The sequence below is a fragment of the Hirundo rustica genome, chromosome Z, assembly GCF_015227805.2.
Source record: "Hirundo rustica isolate bHirRus1 chromosome Z, bHirRus1.pri.v3, whole genome shotgun sequence".
Classification (NCBI taxonomy): Eukaryota; Metazoa; Chordata; class Aves; order Passeriformes; family Hirundinidae; genus Hirundo; species Hirundo rustica.
The window spans coordinates 34,578,798-34,595,242 of NC_053488.1; the positions used below are offsets into that span (position 1 = coordinate 34,578,798).

General features: G+C 37.2%; 1 protein-coding gene across 5 annotated transcripts in view; it reads left to right on the forward strand.

The window, feature by feature from the left end:
• The window catches only part of DENND4C (DENN domain containing 4C), a 77,416-nt gene that overhangs the window by 36,150 nt on the left and 24,821 nt on the right, over nt 1-16,445 (forward strand). For 4 of the 5 annotated variants that reach the window (XM_040090066.2, XM_040090064.2, XM_040090067.2 and 1 more), the window contains 12 exons: nt 2,359-2,459; nt 5,478-5,696; nt 6,697-6,842; nt 7,946-7,981; nt 8,209-8,339; nt 9,154-9,286; nt 9,741-9,947; nt 10,632-10,760; nt 11,473-11,617; nt 11,951-12,097; nt 14,272-14,397; nt 15,230-15,370. In XM_040090066.2, the coding sequence (XP_039946000.1) occupies nt 2,359-2,459; nt 5,478-5,696; nt 6,697-6,842; nt 7,946-7,981; nt 8,209-8,339; nt 9,154-9,286; nt 9,741-9,947; nt 10,632-10,760; nt 11,473-11,617; nt 11,951-12,097; nt 14,272-14,397; nt 15,230-15,370 (1,661 nt within the window). The remainder of the gene's footprint in view (nt 1-2,358; nt 2,460-5,477; nt 5,697-6,696; nt 6,843-7,945; nt 7,982-8,208; nt 8,340-9,153; nt 9,287-9,740; nt 9,948-10,631; nt 10,761-11,472; nt 11,618-11,950; nt 12,098-14,271; nt 14,398-15,229; nt 15,371-16,445) is intronic. The other variant, XM_040090068.2, reaches the window with a different exon arrangement.

Consider the following 16,445-nt stretch of genomic DNA (forward strand, 5'->3'; position numbering starts at 1 on the left):
GATGCTTTTACAACTGTTGGAAAGACAAAGTACCAACATTACTTGGATTGGTTGCTGAACTAATAATCTCCTAATGGCTGACTTCTTAGAAAGCGGTCAATGTATCTTTCAGTTTTGGAGGTGTGTAGGTAAGCCCAAATCTCCATAAAGCACTTTGTATTGATGATAATACAGAATTATGAAAATACTGTATTATTAGTGAATAAAGATTTTTTTTTAAAATTTAATTTTGTCCACATTGGTTTCTGCCTGTCTCGGTTTGAAAAAGACAGGTATCTGCTAGGGAGAGGCAGGCCTCTCTAGGAATGGGAAATTCAAATCCTTCCCTCTGTGTTATTATAATTTGGAAGATTAAAAAAAAAAACCAAAACTTTTCAGTCAGAGCTATGGGGAAGGGAATAACAGTCCATTACTAGTAAATGGACAGACAAACAACAACGGCAGTTACAGTAATAGTAAAACAGAACCAAGAACCCCCAGGGGCTTTGTCTCACGAGTCCCAGGCAGTCTGATCTCTCGGGACCCCGAGGGCACCAAACCGAAACGGTGGAAGCTCCGGGCTGATGGCTGGAAGTGGTGGGGTGTCCCCGCAGGCAGGGGGTGTCCTGGCAGGCGAAGGGAGCAGTGCTGGAGAAGCTGCGGCGGCTGGACCCGGGCTGACCCAAAATCCAGCAGGGCAGGTGAAAAAAATCCGAATTCCTGGGCGCTCCAACAGATGATAGAATTCTCAGGAGCAAACCTCTCTGTTAACTGTGGAATCCACGCAGCCACTGTCGCTCGACCGTCCTCCTCCCGGAAAACTGAGAGCCGAAAACAAAACAACCCCCACCCTCAGCTCCTGTGAGCCTTTTCCTCCCCCTAAACTAAGTGATCAACTCCTTTTGTCCGGGTTAAGCACCCTTTAACTATCAATATTTAGTCTCTTAGCAACTTACGGGGAGGAAAAATTCTACAGGAAAACTTAACCCGCAGCACTGCCCCTTTTTAATTCTATGGCAATAGAATAAAAAAGGGCGGTAGTGCTGGATTTGTTTGTTTGTTTAGGTATAAAAGCGTTTAACAGCACTGTTGCTGACTTGGAAAGACTGCTTAATAGAAAAATAACTTCTGAAAAATTAGATATTTTCAGGTACATCAGTCTGTCTAGTGTCTTTCTAGTGCAACTACGCTGCTATCTTTCTTAAGCTATACCAGAAAATATTAAAGAACTTTTATTCATTCTGCATCTTCCTTATTGCTTTTTAATTTTTTTAAACTCTCTTTGTGATACATCTCGCTTTTATTGTTAACTAGGCTTTTTAGGGCAAAGACTTGAGAGTTTTATTATTTTCTAAGCAGGATTTCTTCCCTGTCACTGCCTGTACTGTTTATAGGCATGGCTTTATTGTGGAGGAAGAATGGTCAAAGGCATCCAAAGGAAGGAATTTTTCTTTCACTTCAGAAACTTTGGTTTCTTTCCTAAGATATCCCTGTGTTCATGCCAATAAAGCAAATAATAAGGGAACAAATATTTCACAGCTGCAGAGTGCAAAACCAACTAATGCCCAGTATCAGCTTGGGTGGTAATAACTGGTTTGGTTTCATGGCAAAGAGGTTCATTATGGTCTCTGTAAGAGCAATTCTCTCCTATCTTCTGCCTTCCAGAAAGAGGCATAGAAGTTCTCAGGATTTATTCCCTACTCTTCATTTACATCCAACTGCTTAAAGAAGGTCTAGCATTGTATCCATTGTTCTTAAAGAAGATGAGCATCCCTTTAGGCAATTTACCCCACTGTTTAATCAACTACATAATTTTCCAACTGTGAACTGAATTCCCAGTCTTTCTGGTGCCTTTTAGACTGTGAAGATGGGACTGGGCTGCCACAGGCAAGTAGCAAAGTACTGTACGACCATCATGTTCTGATGATCAAGACTTATCTGGCCTCTTTCAGGACTCAGAACTGCCTTTATTTGTATCAGCAGTGGTATGGCAGGTTTATGCTAGAATAGACTTGGTATAGTAATCACATATAGAAGAGTGTGCTTAAATCATAGTAGCAAGGCTGATAAAAAATCAGGGGGGGAAATTGTCTATAAAGTCTACATCAAATCTGAAGAGAGATCCTCCTTGAAGGCTGGAGAAAATTTTACTCATTATATACAGTTCTGTATCTGAAGAAATGAAATTCTGAGTTATGTCAGTCCCTTTTTTTTTTTTTTTTTTTTTTTAATTTTTAACAAATAGGTACAGTTACAAGATTTCAAAATAATTTGAAGGTACTGTCTTCTGTAAATGAAGTGACTTAAGGCTGTCGACGTTACTCTTTTTTATACTGTCGGTATTTTATATGTTCTTTTTTTGTCTCTCCTGTGTTTTAGATCAGATGATAAGAAGAGCACCAACTGGAAGCAATTTCCTAAAAAGCCATGTAAAAGCCTTCTCAGCACCTTAAAGAAACTGCACCCACAGCTGGCAGCAGGTGAAATAGATAAAATAAAAACTTAAAATTAATATATAAATGTAATTATTTCCTTCTATCACATGAAGTGTGATATATTTGGTTTAGACTTTTTTAATGTGACTTCTTAGTATTTAATCTCTTTTTTTAACCTTTACTCATGGTCATGTCCAACGGCTCATCCACCAGCTTCCGCAAGTCACGGGCAGAGATCTGTTCATTCCCCAGCCTGTGTTTATGCTGGGGATTTCCCCAACTCAGGGTGCAGCACCTTGCACTTGGTCTTGTTAAATCTCATGAGATTCCATGGACCCAGTTCCTGAGTTTGTCCAAGTCCCTCTGGATGGCATCCCATTCCTCAAGCATGTCAACAGCATCACAGCTTGGTGTCATCTTCAAACTTGCTGAGGATGCTCTCAGTCCCTTTGTGTTATTGATGAAGATATTAACACGAGCCCCGATATGGACCCCTGAGGCACACCACTTATCAATGACGTCCATCAGGGCTCTAAACCATTCACCACTACCCTCTCGATGGGGCTATCCAACCAATTCCTTATCCATCTAGCAGTCCACCTGTTAAACCCATCCGTATACAGTTTAGAGAGGAGATGTTGTGGGGGTCTCTGTCAAGGGCTTTACACAGTTCTGGAGATCTATAGCCCTTCCCCTGTCTACTGATGTAATCACTCCATTACAGACCACTGGCTTGGTCAGGAAGAGATGTCTCTGATGAAGTCATGCTGGGGTGTCTAGAGTCACCTCCCTGTTCTCTCTGTGCCTTAGCACAGCTTCTAGGAGGATCTGTTCTAGAATCATCCCAGGCACAGAGGGGAAGCTGACAGGGTGGTAGTTACCAGGGTCCAGTGCTAGTGAATATCTTAGATAGTGACTTTTCTACCACAATAATGGAGTAGCTAATTTTTGACAATCTGTTTTGTCAAAAGATGGACCATCTTCAGCTAAATGTCTTTGACAGATAAGAGCAGAGTTGTAACTGACCTAACAGATTTCCAGTATTGTTTCTTTCTAACTGTAGATAGGTTCTTTCAGGTAAAATGGTTCAGAGTATGTAAGGTTATATTATTAAGGGAAAAGAAACTATGATTTATGTACCTAAGATACATTAAATTCATAAATGACAAAAGCAAACAATGGTATTAATTAAGAGGTAGGTGGTCCTGTCTTAGTTTTCTATGATTTTTTCTTGCAAATAGCCTTTACTTCATCTGTTAGAAAATGTCAACTTCTACTTTTATTCACGGTGTGTATCATTCATTAGGAACTACTTCCTAATTGTATCTTGAGCACACCCAGTGGTCTCTCTTACATACTTTTTCTATTTTGGCAATATTATAATAGCTATGTTTTAATTTTTTTTATATTTATGTAAAGGTATTTTTATTATTATAACTAATATTTTTGTTATAAGTGTGGAACTGTCAGTTTCAGCAATACCTGCTGCTGTTTTTTTAAGAATGCAAGAGTAAACTCTAGATGTCATTTACTTGTTTCCACCGTTTGGTGCACTCAAATGTTAGGATTGATGTTAGAAAAGTAGTTTCAGATATATATTCTTCAGAACAAGAGAAACGTGGTGTAACATATGAGTGGTTTAAGTCACTTAAAGAATCAGCAGCAAAGATATCAGCAAAAGAAGGTTTCATATAAATTTGCAAAAGCACAACCAAGTTCAGTAGCAAGATTCATGCTATCACTGGCTACATGGATGAAGCATGAAAGGAAAACCAGATTAGAATCAAGCTAGAATGATTGTAATGAAGTCTGTGGATGCAAAGGGTATAAAGAGCTAGGGGAGACCCTTCTGTAGAGTCAAGAGTTTCAGAGAGAACCCACGTGCTTTCTAAATTCCTGATGGAGCCTAGGTGTGACTGAATCCAAACTTAGCCTTAGACTAAGGGGCCAAGTCCAAACTAAGCCCCAGGTTTGTCTAAAGGATTTAGCAGCACTTAGTCATAGACTGATATAACATTTACGAAGTGATTTAATAAGATTTACTGTGAGCACCACAGTAACTTTATTACAGATCTGAGATGGAAATATTCATACTACACTTGCCATTGGGTGTTTAAATCCATTCACACATGCAAATGCAAAGGGATATGCACCTGTTAAAAATTCGCCTTGGGTTGAGAGGGATACTCCCATCCCTTGACAACACCCAGGGAGTGACAGTTTGAGCTTTGAGGATAGGGTGGTACTGGGGGATAGCCCAGACCCTGTCAGGAGGCTTCAGCAGTGGTCCTCAGAGTCTGGTAATCTGGAGAGCTGGTGAGCTCTGAGAGGTCCCACTGAAAATGAGGTGCTGGTGCAGTCATAGCTGCCCAGGAGAGCTCAGAGGGCCTGGCTTAGGACAAGTCTTCATAATGTCTTGTCACAAAATTATTATATTCAGTCATCTGTCAGTCTTCATCCCATAGACTGAAAACTACTGGAATTCTCCTCAAAAGTCCTATAATAATAATAATAATAATAATAGTAATAATAATAATAATGTTTTGTTCGAGCTATGATTCAGGCAAATAGTGTTCAAAGGCTATCCATAAGGCAAGAACTGTTCTTTAGGTAGAAGCGATTCCCGAGAACAGACAATATTTCTGATCAGCTGAAGGGGACCTTTAACTGCTCAGGAGCCATCAATCAAGGCCATGGCCTAAAGAGAACGCTTGAGGAGACTGGATATTGTATAGCAGCCCAAAAGGAGCTGGGTTGGGGTAGGGAGTGCAAAAAAACTACCACACATGCTGCTTTGTGTTAGGGCTGATTTATTGTTGAAGGACTATATTCAGTTGAGTAGGAAGTAACATTAACTGAGCTGACATCCTTGTTTTCATGGACTGCTACATGAGTTAGAAAAATACACTTTCACGGTAACTTGCCTTTTATGTAAAACCAATTCAATTGGAAAATAATGATGAGATTTCTAGTGCTTACCACTTATAAACATGGTCAAAAAGAAAAGAAATTTTGAATGCACTGAATTTTTATTAAAGGATTGTATGTGTTGCTCATTGCTAGTTCACAGGAAAACTCAAGAAGGCTCTGCAGTGGAAATGACTCCTATAGAAGCAGATTTCTCCTGGCAGAAGAAGATGATAGAACTTGAGATGGAGATCCAGGAAGCATTTCTCCGTTTCATGGCATCTATTTTGAAGGGTTACAGAACATTCCTCAAGCCAATCACACAGGCACCTTCAAATAAAGCAACTGCTGCTGATTCCTTGTTTGATCATCAAGGTGAGGGTGGGGCAAACAAGCTGCTGATAGCATTGGCAGTGTTACAACTAGAGCTGAAGAGGTGCATAACTTAAAAAGTTGAATTTGCCTATTGTACAGTTCTTGGCAGTATTTAAAACTGCAGTTGTCTAAGCTATTCAGAGTTGAGTGGAACGCAGATACATACACACAGAACTGCAGGTTTGCACTAGGTCCAGTGTTAGAAAAAGAAATTTTTTTAATAGCATGATGCCCTCTCATCATGGCATATTCTGCAAGGGCAGCTCTTGAGAATGAAAAAATATTTCTTAATTTGTATGACACAAAAATGCTAAAAGCCCAGTAATGAGAAGTGAAGTAATGGTCTTGATAGAAATGGAAAAATAGTAGAGAATGGGGCAGAAATCAGAAATATGGCAAAGCAATAAACAGTAGTCAGCAAACGTCACTTCTCTCATCACTGTTAACTATTTGGATCTGTTCATGAGTTGAACACTACATAAAATGTCACTGGGGTTTTGTCTGTGGCAGTGTTTTGGGCTTTGTTTCTTCTTCTGGGGTTGTTGATTTATTTTTTTTTTTTTTAATTACTGGATAAGAGGTTTGAGAGGAGATTTTTAGGTAATCATTTGGAGAATTTTCAACTTTATCAGGCCCATCACCTTTTAGAATAATGTAATTTTTATTTTTTAAATTACTGTTTTAGCTGTTGAATGCTTTTATACAAGGTCATCTTTTTCTTGCATATTGAATCACAGAGTGAGAAGGAATTACATGGGTTTTCATTGATTGACAAGGATGTTAAAAAAATAGCTATTAAAAATGCTGTTATTTTAATCTTCCAAATGCAAGTAGATATAAGTAGCTGTTGTTATTGATAAAGCAAATATTGCATTAGTGTATTAGCATCTTAAGTAATTTTTATTGATTATGTGATTTATGTTTATTAACATACTTCATGTCTTAATTTCTTATGGGACTTTTAACTGATATTTAGTTGTGTGTTCCCTTTTATAACCAGGATTTTTAAAGAGCAGAGACCGTGCCTATACAAAGTTCTACACCCATCTCACCAAAACACAGATATTCAGCCGCTTTATTGAAGAGTGCAGTTTTGTGAGTGACAAGGATACTGGCTTGGCATTTTTTGATGACTGCATAGAAAAGGTGAAAAATATGCTACCAAATAATATTCTTCTGTTCACTTTGTGTTACCGTCCTGTCCTTTAGTTGAGAAGGTGCATAACTTCTGCAGGAAGTATTCAGAAGGATTGGAATTCTTGGTGGTTATTGCTGAATCATTTTCCTTTCTTCATCTTCTTGCATGGTCATAATTTCTGTGTTATTGAAGGAAATTTTAATTAAAGGCCTGTAGGATTTCATTCTATAAGATAATGTGAGAATTACCAGTACCTGACAATTTAGCTAAATACCATCCATATCCTCCCGTTAAGTGTTAACTTCCTACTTCTAATGTGGAATTTCTACCAGTGGTCATCTGCCATGACCAAAAACATTGTTGTAGTTGTTCCCACAATCTCAACTTTAAACATGCCTAGTGCTTCAGATGTGGTCAGGACTGGTTAATGTGAATAAGTTCCCCTTTCATTACATGCATGTTATAGGAGAAAGATTATTATTTTTTTTTTTAATGAAGTCACATCAGTATGGTTCTAGATAGATTGGTCTGGTCTGGATAGATTGTGGAGTTTCCAAGTTCACAATATTTAAGTTAGGAGCCACAGAATTGTATTTATTTTTCAAAGAATTATATGTATATGATTATTTCTGGGCAGAACCTTAATTTTCATAACAAGTTCTTATAGACTGAGTCTTTGATTCAGTACTGATTTGAATCAGATTAACATTTGTGAATGGACAAAAGTTAAGTTGCCTTTCCTTTTCTCTGCTAAATGTAGGGTATGCATCTAGAGGATACTTTGTTAATAATTTGTTGTTACAGCAGGTTGTCATATTGGAGATTACTGGAAAAACAGGAGTTTCTCTCAACTAAACAAAATAAAAGCGCTTTTCCTTTGATAGATTAAGGATTTTGTATTTAGTAGAAAATGAGCAGATTGAAAGCATGCTGATTACTGAATTCTTCAATGAAATATTTGAAAAAGAGCTTAATTGCTTCTACAGTAATATGGAAAATTTCTTTCTTCTTTAATATTTCAGCCAGTGACAAAGCTTTAATAGAATTATTTAGGATTTTGGTTTTGAGTTGAGAAGAAACTCTTATTTTTATTTTTTTTTTCTTTTCCCAGCTCTTTCCAGATAAAGGAACAGAAAAAGGAGAGAAAGTACGTTGCCCTCGAAAATGTTTAAGAATATCTGATCATGAAATAAAAATGGAAAGACAAGCATGTGGACTTGATATTTGAGTAATTAGAAGAAGTATACTTTATATATATAGCCAATCAAATACAGCATATATTAAATATTTTTTAACATTCTAACATAATTGACATTGAAAATGATATTTTGTTGCAAAGTCAAATTGTACTTAGCGTACAAACTCTGTTTTCAGGTTGATGTAGATTCTGTCGAGGATGCACGCTTGATTGAGCTTGATGAGTCACAAAAAAGTGAACACACCGTCTTCATAATGCCACCAGAACCACCTGCTGATGATGGACAGGACCAAGTGCCAAAATACAGGTACAGGTTAGACTGTTACATAGAGTGAAACTAGAGTGCTTATGATGTTTAGCAGGGCAGGTGTTCCATGATGGTGCAATTTGCCTTAATACAGTGTTCAGAAGAACTCTTTGAAAGATATGAACTGCCCAGATTCTTGTAAATTTCTGAACCTCTCTGTAGAAGTCGGTGTTTTGGGCATGTGGATTAGGGTATTAATTTTTCAATAACTTCTTGCCAACTTTTTAGTAATACTTTTCTGCATGTGTTCAGTGTCCTTCCTGTTTGAGCCATTTGTGTGTATTTTGTAGTGAATGCAGTTCTCTTTGTTCCATGTTGGGAATGATGAAAGGTGGGTTATGAGTCTACCCAGTACTACTGATCTGCAGACAGTGAACCAAAAGAACAAAACGTACACTCCACTTTTCAGATTTCTTGCATTCAGTCTTTTTCAGACCTGTGCATGAAGTATGGAGTTTCAGACACTCTGGATATGATTTGTTTCTTCCAGTCTCTCTTGGAGATCATGAGAGTTCTGGTTTTTGCTGTTGTCCTTGTTAATCATTGTCTGTGCTTCCCTGACCTTCATGGTTAACTGTCTGGTTCTTGTTTCCATTGTTGCTGGAGGTTTAATGTCCAAGGCATCTTCTTGTAATATCTTTGTGAATAAGGTTAAAAGGATTTTTGTTTTTTATCTCCTGGTTTCATTATTCTCCTCTTTGTCACTTTTTTTTCCATACCCATTTTCTTTGTATGGCTTTCCTACTATGAGCAGGTGTGTGAAAAACTTTTATTTTCTGTGTTTTGTTGGTTTTTTTTTTAATCATCTCTATAGCTATAAGAACTTCCCACGACTAGATTTCAAGCTCTTTGACAGGCCACAGGAGCTCAAGCTCTCCTTCAGCAGACATCCAGCTGGAAGCAGCATTTCAAATAGCCCAGCACTCATGGCAAAGAGGACAAAACAGGTCAGATGAGTCTCACTGTAATCACTATGTGATCACTGAAAGATATAAATTTTCTTGGTAAAACTGCCACTGCCTGTTTATACTATAAATTAATGTTGTTAGAGGTTTGTTCTCTGTAACTATTCAAAATGAACACTTACAAATAAAAGAAACAAAGAGATTAAAAATTATCATCTGAGATCACAGTTTATTGTCAAATGCATTTTTAAGCTTTAGACTGTAATATAAAATTAAATTAAAATTAATGCTTAGTGTGGGAAAAAAAGATTGATCCTGGATTGATCCTTTTGCTTGCAAAAAATCTTAGTAAGAGAATGATAAAAAGAGATCTTCAGCTGAGTGTGTGTCTATTATTATTAAATGCTTACTCTTAAGAAGCTGGTATCTGAGTTGAGTTCTAGATTCAAGATGTTACATCTTTTGTCTCCTTTTTTATTTTGTTTCACCCTTACAGGAGATAAAAACAGCCCATAAATTAGCCAAGAAGTATTACATAAGCCCCTCCCAATGGGCTAAGTGTCTCTTCAGTCATAGTTACAGCCTATGGTTTATTTGTCTGCCAGCCTATGTCAGAGTTGCACATCCCAAGGTCAAAGCACTGCAACAGGCATATGATGTTCTGATTAAAATGAGGAAAACCGATGTGGAACCACTAGATGAGGCAAGTGCAAATTCAAAAAAAGTTGCAGCTGTGAAATAGAAGACAAATGACTGTGCAAATGCAGTGTGTTTTGCTGACACCACCAGGTTATGCATACTTACGGTTAGACCTGTGTTAAAGCCACCTTAAAATAATCTGAAGTCAGCTTAATTATGGCAACTGGAAATTAATTCCTTATTTTATCCTTAGCTGAGTGTCTGCTGGGTCAAGTACTCCCAGTCAGTGTTGCTAGTCTTCTCACAGATGATTTCCAGAAGAAAGTTCTTGAATATCCCTGGGTTTTATTGCACTTTCCTTAATGTTTTGCAGCCTTACTGCACTGAAGGGATGATGGGTTTGTGTGCAGCATACTAGTCTTTCAGTAGTATCCACAGGCACACAGCAGCAAGTTATCCTGCTTTTCACATGGGCACCTTGCCTCCTTTATTTCTCAAACAGAAGAGCTCAGTGGAAAAAAAAAAAAAAAATCTGCGTGCTCAACAGTGTGACCAGTCCTATTATTTCAGGTCCTGTGACTTGCTGTTTAATTTTTGCGCCCTCTTCTGGCTGTAGCGTATTATGTACTAACTGGTTGTTCTCACTGTTTTCCCTTTTACATGTGTAAAAGTTGGAAATCAGAAAAGACCTTAAGATGCTTCAAAATTCTTGTCCTTAGTCCATTTACGCATTTCTGTATCTTGTCAGGTCTGTTACAGAGTAGTGATGCAGCTCTGTGGACTATGGGGTCAGCCTGTTCAGGCTGTGAGAGTCCTTTTTGAAATGAAAAATGCTGGAATACAGCCAAATGCCATCACCTATGGTTATTACAATAAGGTAAAGGTCCAGTGTCTTTTGCAGTTGTCACGCCCAATGTCTGGTAGCATGTTTTTAAGGTTGTTTCTTGCAGCTCTTCACTAGGATTTGCTGATACTGTTGGTCACGCAATCCTTTCGGACATGCTTACAGAATGACTGAATCTACACCAAATGGTTTTACACTGTTAAATTTGCATTCCCATGCTGTTTGGCTCACCAAAAGTTCTCTTGAAATACATATTTACACTATTTCCATTTGCAAATTTTGGAACCATCTAGTGCTTCCATGTCAGATAAAACTATTCTGAGGTGTATTCTTTAAGATCCAGGACAGATGAAGGCTGGAATTAAGCTAGTTGAAGTAGACTCCCCCTCTTTCTTTGCTTCCAAGTTCCTGTAATATCCTGATGAAACTTCATGGTAAACTATATAAAGGAAGAAGAAAGGAAATGCTACTATGGTCTTCTGTAGCTATCAAAATATATAGATAAGAAAAAATACCACCTTATTTAATTAAATAAATTTTGATCCATTTGGTTTTACACAGCTATTGTGTACTGAGCTATGGAATAAAAGAGAAGAGCTCATAAAAATTCAAGTATTTGTCCTACTTCACATGGTTGAAAGTAATTTTTTTGCGGGGGGTGCTGGGGAAAGCTTCTCACCATACTGTTCTTTTTAATGTAACTTCCTTACTGTTTTCGTTATTGCAAAAATGTCTTTTTCTGCAGGCAGTTTTAGAGTCTTCTTGGCCCAGCGGTAACCGCAGTGGCATATTCCTGTGGACAAAGGTACGAAATGTAGTTCATGGCACAGCGCAGTTTAGGCAGTGCTTAAAGAAATCAACGCAGAGCCCACGGGTGCCTGTGATATCAGGTAATAAGATAGTTGAAATAGATTTATTCCTGGTTAACAGAAGCATGATGTGCTTTCTGAGGGATTGCAGCTAAAATAGTGGCTTTTGAAAGTGGAAAATCTGTCTTTAAATGTATAAAAATTGGTATTTGCCAACTTGATTCTTGTAACAGGATTATAATGTCTTTTGCATACTGAAGAATTAATTATCTTGATTTCTGTTGCCAGAATTTCATACTCTTATTTTATATGTGCAAGCTGAAGTATTTACTGTTGTCTGAAGAGGTTAGATTTGTTTAAAAACCTGAACAGTTAAGTCCTCTCTTACTAACCAGCTCTCGTTCATGTCTTTAGCTCTGCAGAGTCCCACGGGTGGAAGTGATGGGGACATGGTGAGCCATGGTAGCGTGGATAGTTCTAATGATGCTAACAGTGGGGAGCACACCCTCTTCGTCAGTGACTTAGTCAGGCTTGATTCCATTGATAATCACTCTAGTACAGGTACTAGATTCTGCTGGGTTTACTTCTAACAGTTCCCCAAAAGGCTAAATTTTCTAGTCTCCTGTTGATTTCTCCTTCACAACTACTGCTTTCCCTTCTTGAGGTGGTAGACTAGTGTGGAGTTAATTTGTGCAGAAAAAGAAGTACACTATTGTTGTACTGCACATCATGCTTTATTTCAGAATGTACCATAGCAGAAATACTGTTAAAGTAAAATAAATGTTTTGTTGTGGTCTCATGTACCCTGCATTTTTTGTTAACCTTCAGAAAAGGTATGAAGCCTCTGACACATGAGGCTGTTTAGTTTTTGCATGCTGTCATTTATTCACAGAAGTGGTAGTCTCTGTCAGTAAAATCTTTCTGTGAAAGGAGTGATATTTGGCAAGGTGATTAGGAGGTTAACACTTGAAAAGGTTTTTCCTTTATCATATTCCAGGAAGGTCTAAGCTGCATTCATGGAATTAGTGTGTTATGTTAGGGTATGGTAAACTGTGATTTTAAAGCCTCAATTGTCTTAATAGTAGTTGCTAAACTTTGAAATAAATACAGAAATTGTCAGAACTTTATCATACAGTTTTTAGGAGACACCATGGGAATGGAAAGGCAGGTTATAAGCAGGAGAAAAACTCCATGTTAAACATAGCGTGCACACCTCCTGACAAACTGAAGTAAAGAAGATTGCACAGGAAGTTAATATTTTGAGATGGCAAGACAAAATGCATGGTTCTTCTTATCTGCTTTAGTACTGATCACACCCTACCTGTGCAGTCTCAACTAAACTTCCTTTCTGTGTGTACTTCAAAACTTAATGTACAAAATGATTCTTGCACACTCTTCATATTTTTAATATCTTGAGCCCGTCTGTAAAGAGAAGTTTGAGTCTGATTCCTATGCTTCACCTGATATGTCTGCCTAGACTACTGAACTTCCCTTCTCTCTGCTCTTTGTTGCTCTGCTTTTTGCTCTTTGCTGTCTCTTGGGTGCCGCATTTGTCCTTGGCTATCACGGTGTGGGGTGCAGACTTATGGTGTGAAGCCTTGGATGCACGCGTGCATTATTTCTACTCTTGAATGTTACTCCTGCAGGTAATTGACCCATTTATTGATGGCATACTGGCACTACTGCTCAAGGCAGGGATACTAACATTATTAAAGGTCTGATATAGAGAAAATAAACACCAAAGAATATCAGAACTTTATTTTCTATATATAATTTTTTTAATATAGTAGCCAAATGTATTAATTGATGGCTGCTCAAATTTTTAATTCTTTTTAACATAGTTATTATTTTTTGGTAAAATAAATAGCAGTGATATGTATGGTAGATGAATTTTATCTGTCACCCAGGTTTTATGGCGCTTCCTTACACTTTTCACACTCAATAGCTTGCTTTGATCTTTTTTGTTATAGTAATGAGGGCTAATAGATACTCTGAAGTATATAAACAATGCTGTTTAACATGTTGCAGAGAAATATGTCCATTTAGTATTTTTCACATGCAGCAGCACTTCAGATAAAAATAACAGAGAAAAGAGACTTTTTGGAATTTTTCATGTGACAAACTTATTTAATTACTGGAAACTTTTGGGGTTTTTAGTGAATTACTGCTGGCAAGTTTAACTGAGGAACAGACTTTTTTTAAAAAAAAAGTTCATCGTTTTACTTTTTCTTTTTCTATTTTAATTATAATATTATATATGCTTTGGCATACAGCAAAAGGTATAGCACAGTTTATAGTACAGGTTTTTTCCAGGGTTCTATTTATGTTAGAAGCTTGCTCAATTATGGCTGTGCTTGTCTAAATTTCTTTTGTTAATGCATTTGAGAATTTAGCTTACCCAGCAGTTAAATATTTCATGCTAATGCAATAGGAAAGGAATGAGAGCAGATAGAGTGCATTAAAAAGTTAGTCACCCTAGTCACCATAGGGGAATAACTCACATTTAATTTTATTAGAAAAGTAAATTTGGATTGGTATAGCCAAATTATCTCTGGTGTTATCATCACTGAGTAGATCTTTCCACAAATTAGACATTTTGGAGATCTTACTATGAACTTTTTCTGGAGAGATAACATGTGAAACAAATAAATTTCAGATCTTTTATTTCCTTATTGAAAAACAAATTTAGGAAGGAAAAATGAACCTGAAGCATGTGTTTGTATTTTTTCTAACAGGTGGTCAGTCAGACCAGGGTTACAGATCCAAGGACGGACTTTTGAGAGATGGTGACGATAGTCTTCCTGCAGCTGAAACACAAGTAGACAAAGATATTTCTTCTAACACTGAAGATCTAATAGGAGGTTAAGTATGCATGTTTATGTTGGAGAAGGCTTTTGGTAATAAATGTATTTCGTGCATTCGATTACCACAGACACCCAATGTATTGAATTAATAGTGTTCCGAGGCTCAGAATACAACAGATTTCATAGTTATTTTACTTCTGCGTCCTAAATTATAGCAGTGGAATGTGTATAGATAGAAATAGCCTTTTATTAGATTAACTTAATATAGATGGAAAAATTGGACAAATGTTGGGGTACACAGTAATTTACATAGCATTACTCTCATTTATCTGTTTGAAAATTTGACAATCTTTTAGCTGCACCTGTTGACCTCATAAAAGGCGCTACTTTTTCTTACAAACTCTTCCCAGCTGTAGACAGCATAATGGTCATCTCCTGTCTTCTGTTCAAATTTTGCCTTTAGCTTTTCTGTATTTTGTTGTTTTCATTACTGAATTTGTTTCATATCTGGGTTATGAGATCCTTTGTGTGAGTTAGGGCTTTTAAGACTCTCATTAAACAAATAGCTCTGCATGAAAATCTGTGAACTACTGTTCTTATTCTGCTTTGATTAGTTGAAAAAATAGCATGGAGAGAAATTGGCAAATGCTATAACCCTGTGAACAGATAAACACTCTCTGCATAATGCTGTAACCTTTCTGGGTATTGCTTCCAGGAAATGCTCAGTACCTAGCAGGAGTGATCTTTTAGTTTGTTGTTACATAAAAGGGGACAGTTGAAGTTTATATTTTACGTACCAGTGCAAATAGTTAATAAGTTACTTAACTTTATATCTCTATATCTCTATCTCTATCTAGATATACTAATGTTCACATTCTCTTTCTTGCAGAGATTTCTACAGAAAAATCTTATGAAAAGCAACAGCTGACTATAGAGACTCCAAGTCCAGCTGATCCACCTGCTTGGGGTAACAGTATAGTGAAAGTTCCATCAGGCATTTTTGATAGCAGTGGAAGGAAGAGCAGTAATGGTGAGCCACTGGGTGAAACAGAGCTTGCTGAAGTCCCAATCTTGTTGTGCTGTAGTGTTTTGCAATCTGTTTTGTGTTATGAAAAGATACAAATCTTCTGTTCAAGGTGCAGGTGTCTCACACAATGTTTGCTTTTTCCACCATTATCTTATGCAATTGACAAGAAGGAAATTCTGGATTCTGAGGTTGAAAATCACTGTTCTGTATATTGACATCAAGATTTTTCCCTGCCCTGCACTGAGAGTGTTTCAGTAATACACTAAGAAACAAAGTGAATTAGTGTCTCCGCTCCTGATTTTTTCATCTAAACCTTGCTGATCTTGGACAAGTCTCTATTCCTGCAGCTGACATTGCCAATCTATCGTGCAGGAGTAATGTGTGTTGTCTTGTTGTTATACAAAATTTATTTACTTGTCTCAAGATTTGTGATGAGGAAGATTTACGGATATAGAAAAGTCAAATCTTGGGGATCAATTTTTTTTTCAGCCTTTGTGTCTGTCCTTTAATAAGACAAGATAGTCCAGTTTCAGTGTAGCTTGATAGCACCATAGAATGGAGTCTTAGGTAAGAAGTTGCCTGGAACATTTCAGCAATTATGAGAACTGATGACTAGCCAGGAAGCAGCACTGATGCGAAACTCAAACATCCTCAAGCAGGTGAATATGGTACAACATGTCTTCTCCTGAGGTCCTAATATAGTCGAATTTCCATACTTACAGAGGTTTTAACCTAGTGTAATGGTTTGAATTTAATAAAACTGGGCGGAAACACTAATTAATGTAGGGGTTTTAGTGTTAATATTTTTGTGGGAGGGAGAGATTAGGAGAAAAATAAACAAAGCAGGCTTAAGCTTAAAAATGAACAAAAAATAGTTTTATTAACGCACACTAAAAGAATAGAAAAAAAGAAAGTTGGGGGAAAAAAAAACTAAAACAGAATGAAACTTCAAAACCACACTTCTTTCTTCTTACAAACTATTAACTTTCTAATTGAACAACACAGAAAGACACAACTTAAGGTTTTCAGTCAGTTTCACCACTTAGACATAACTACTCGTTACTTAGGAGAAGAGTCT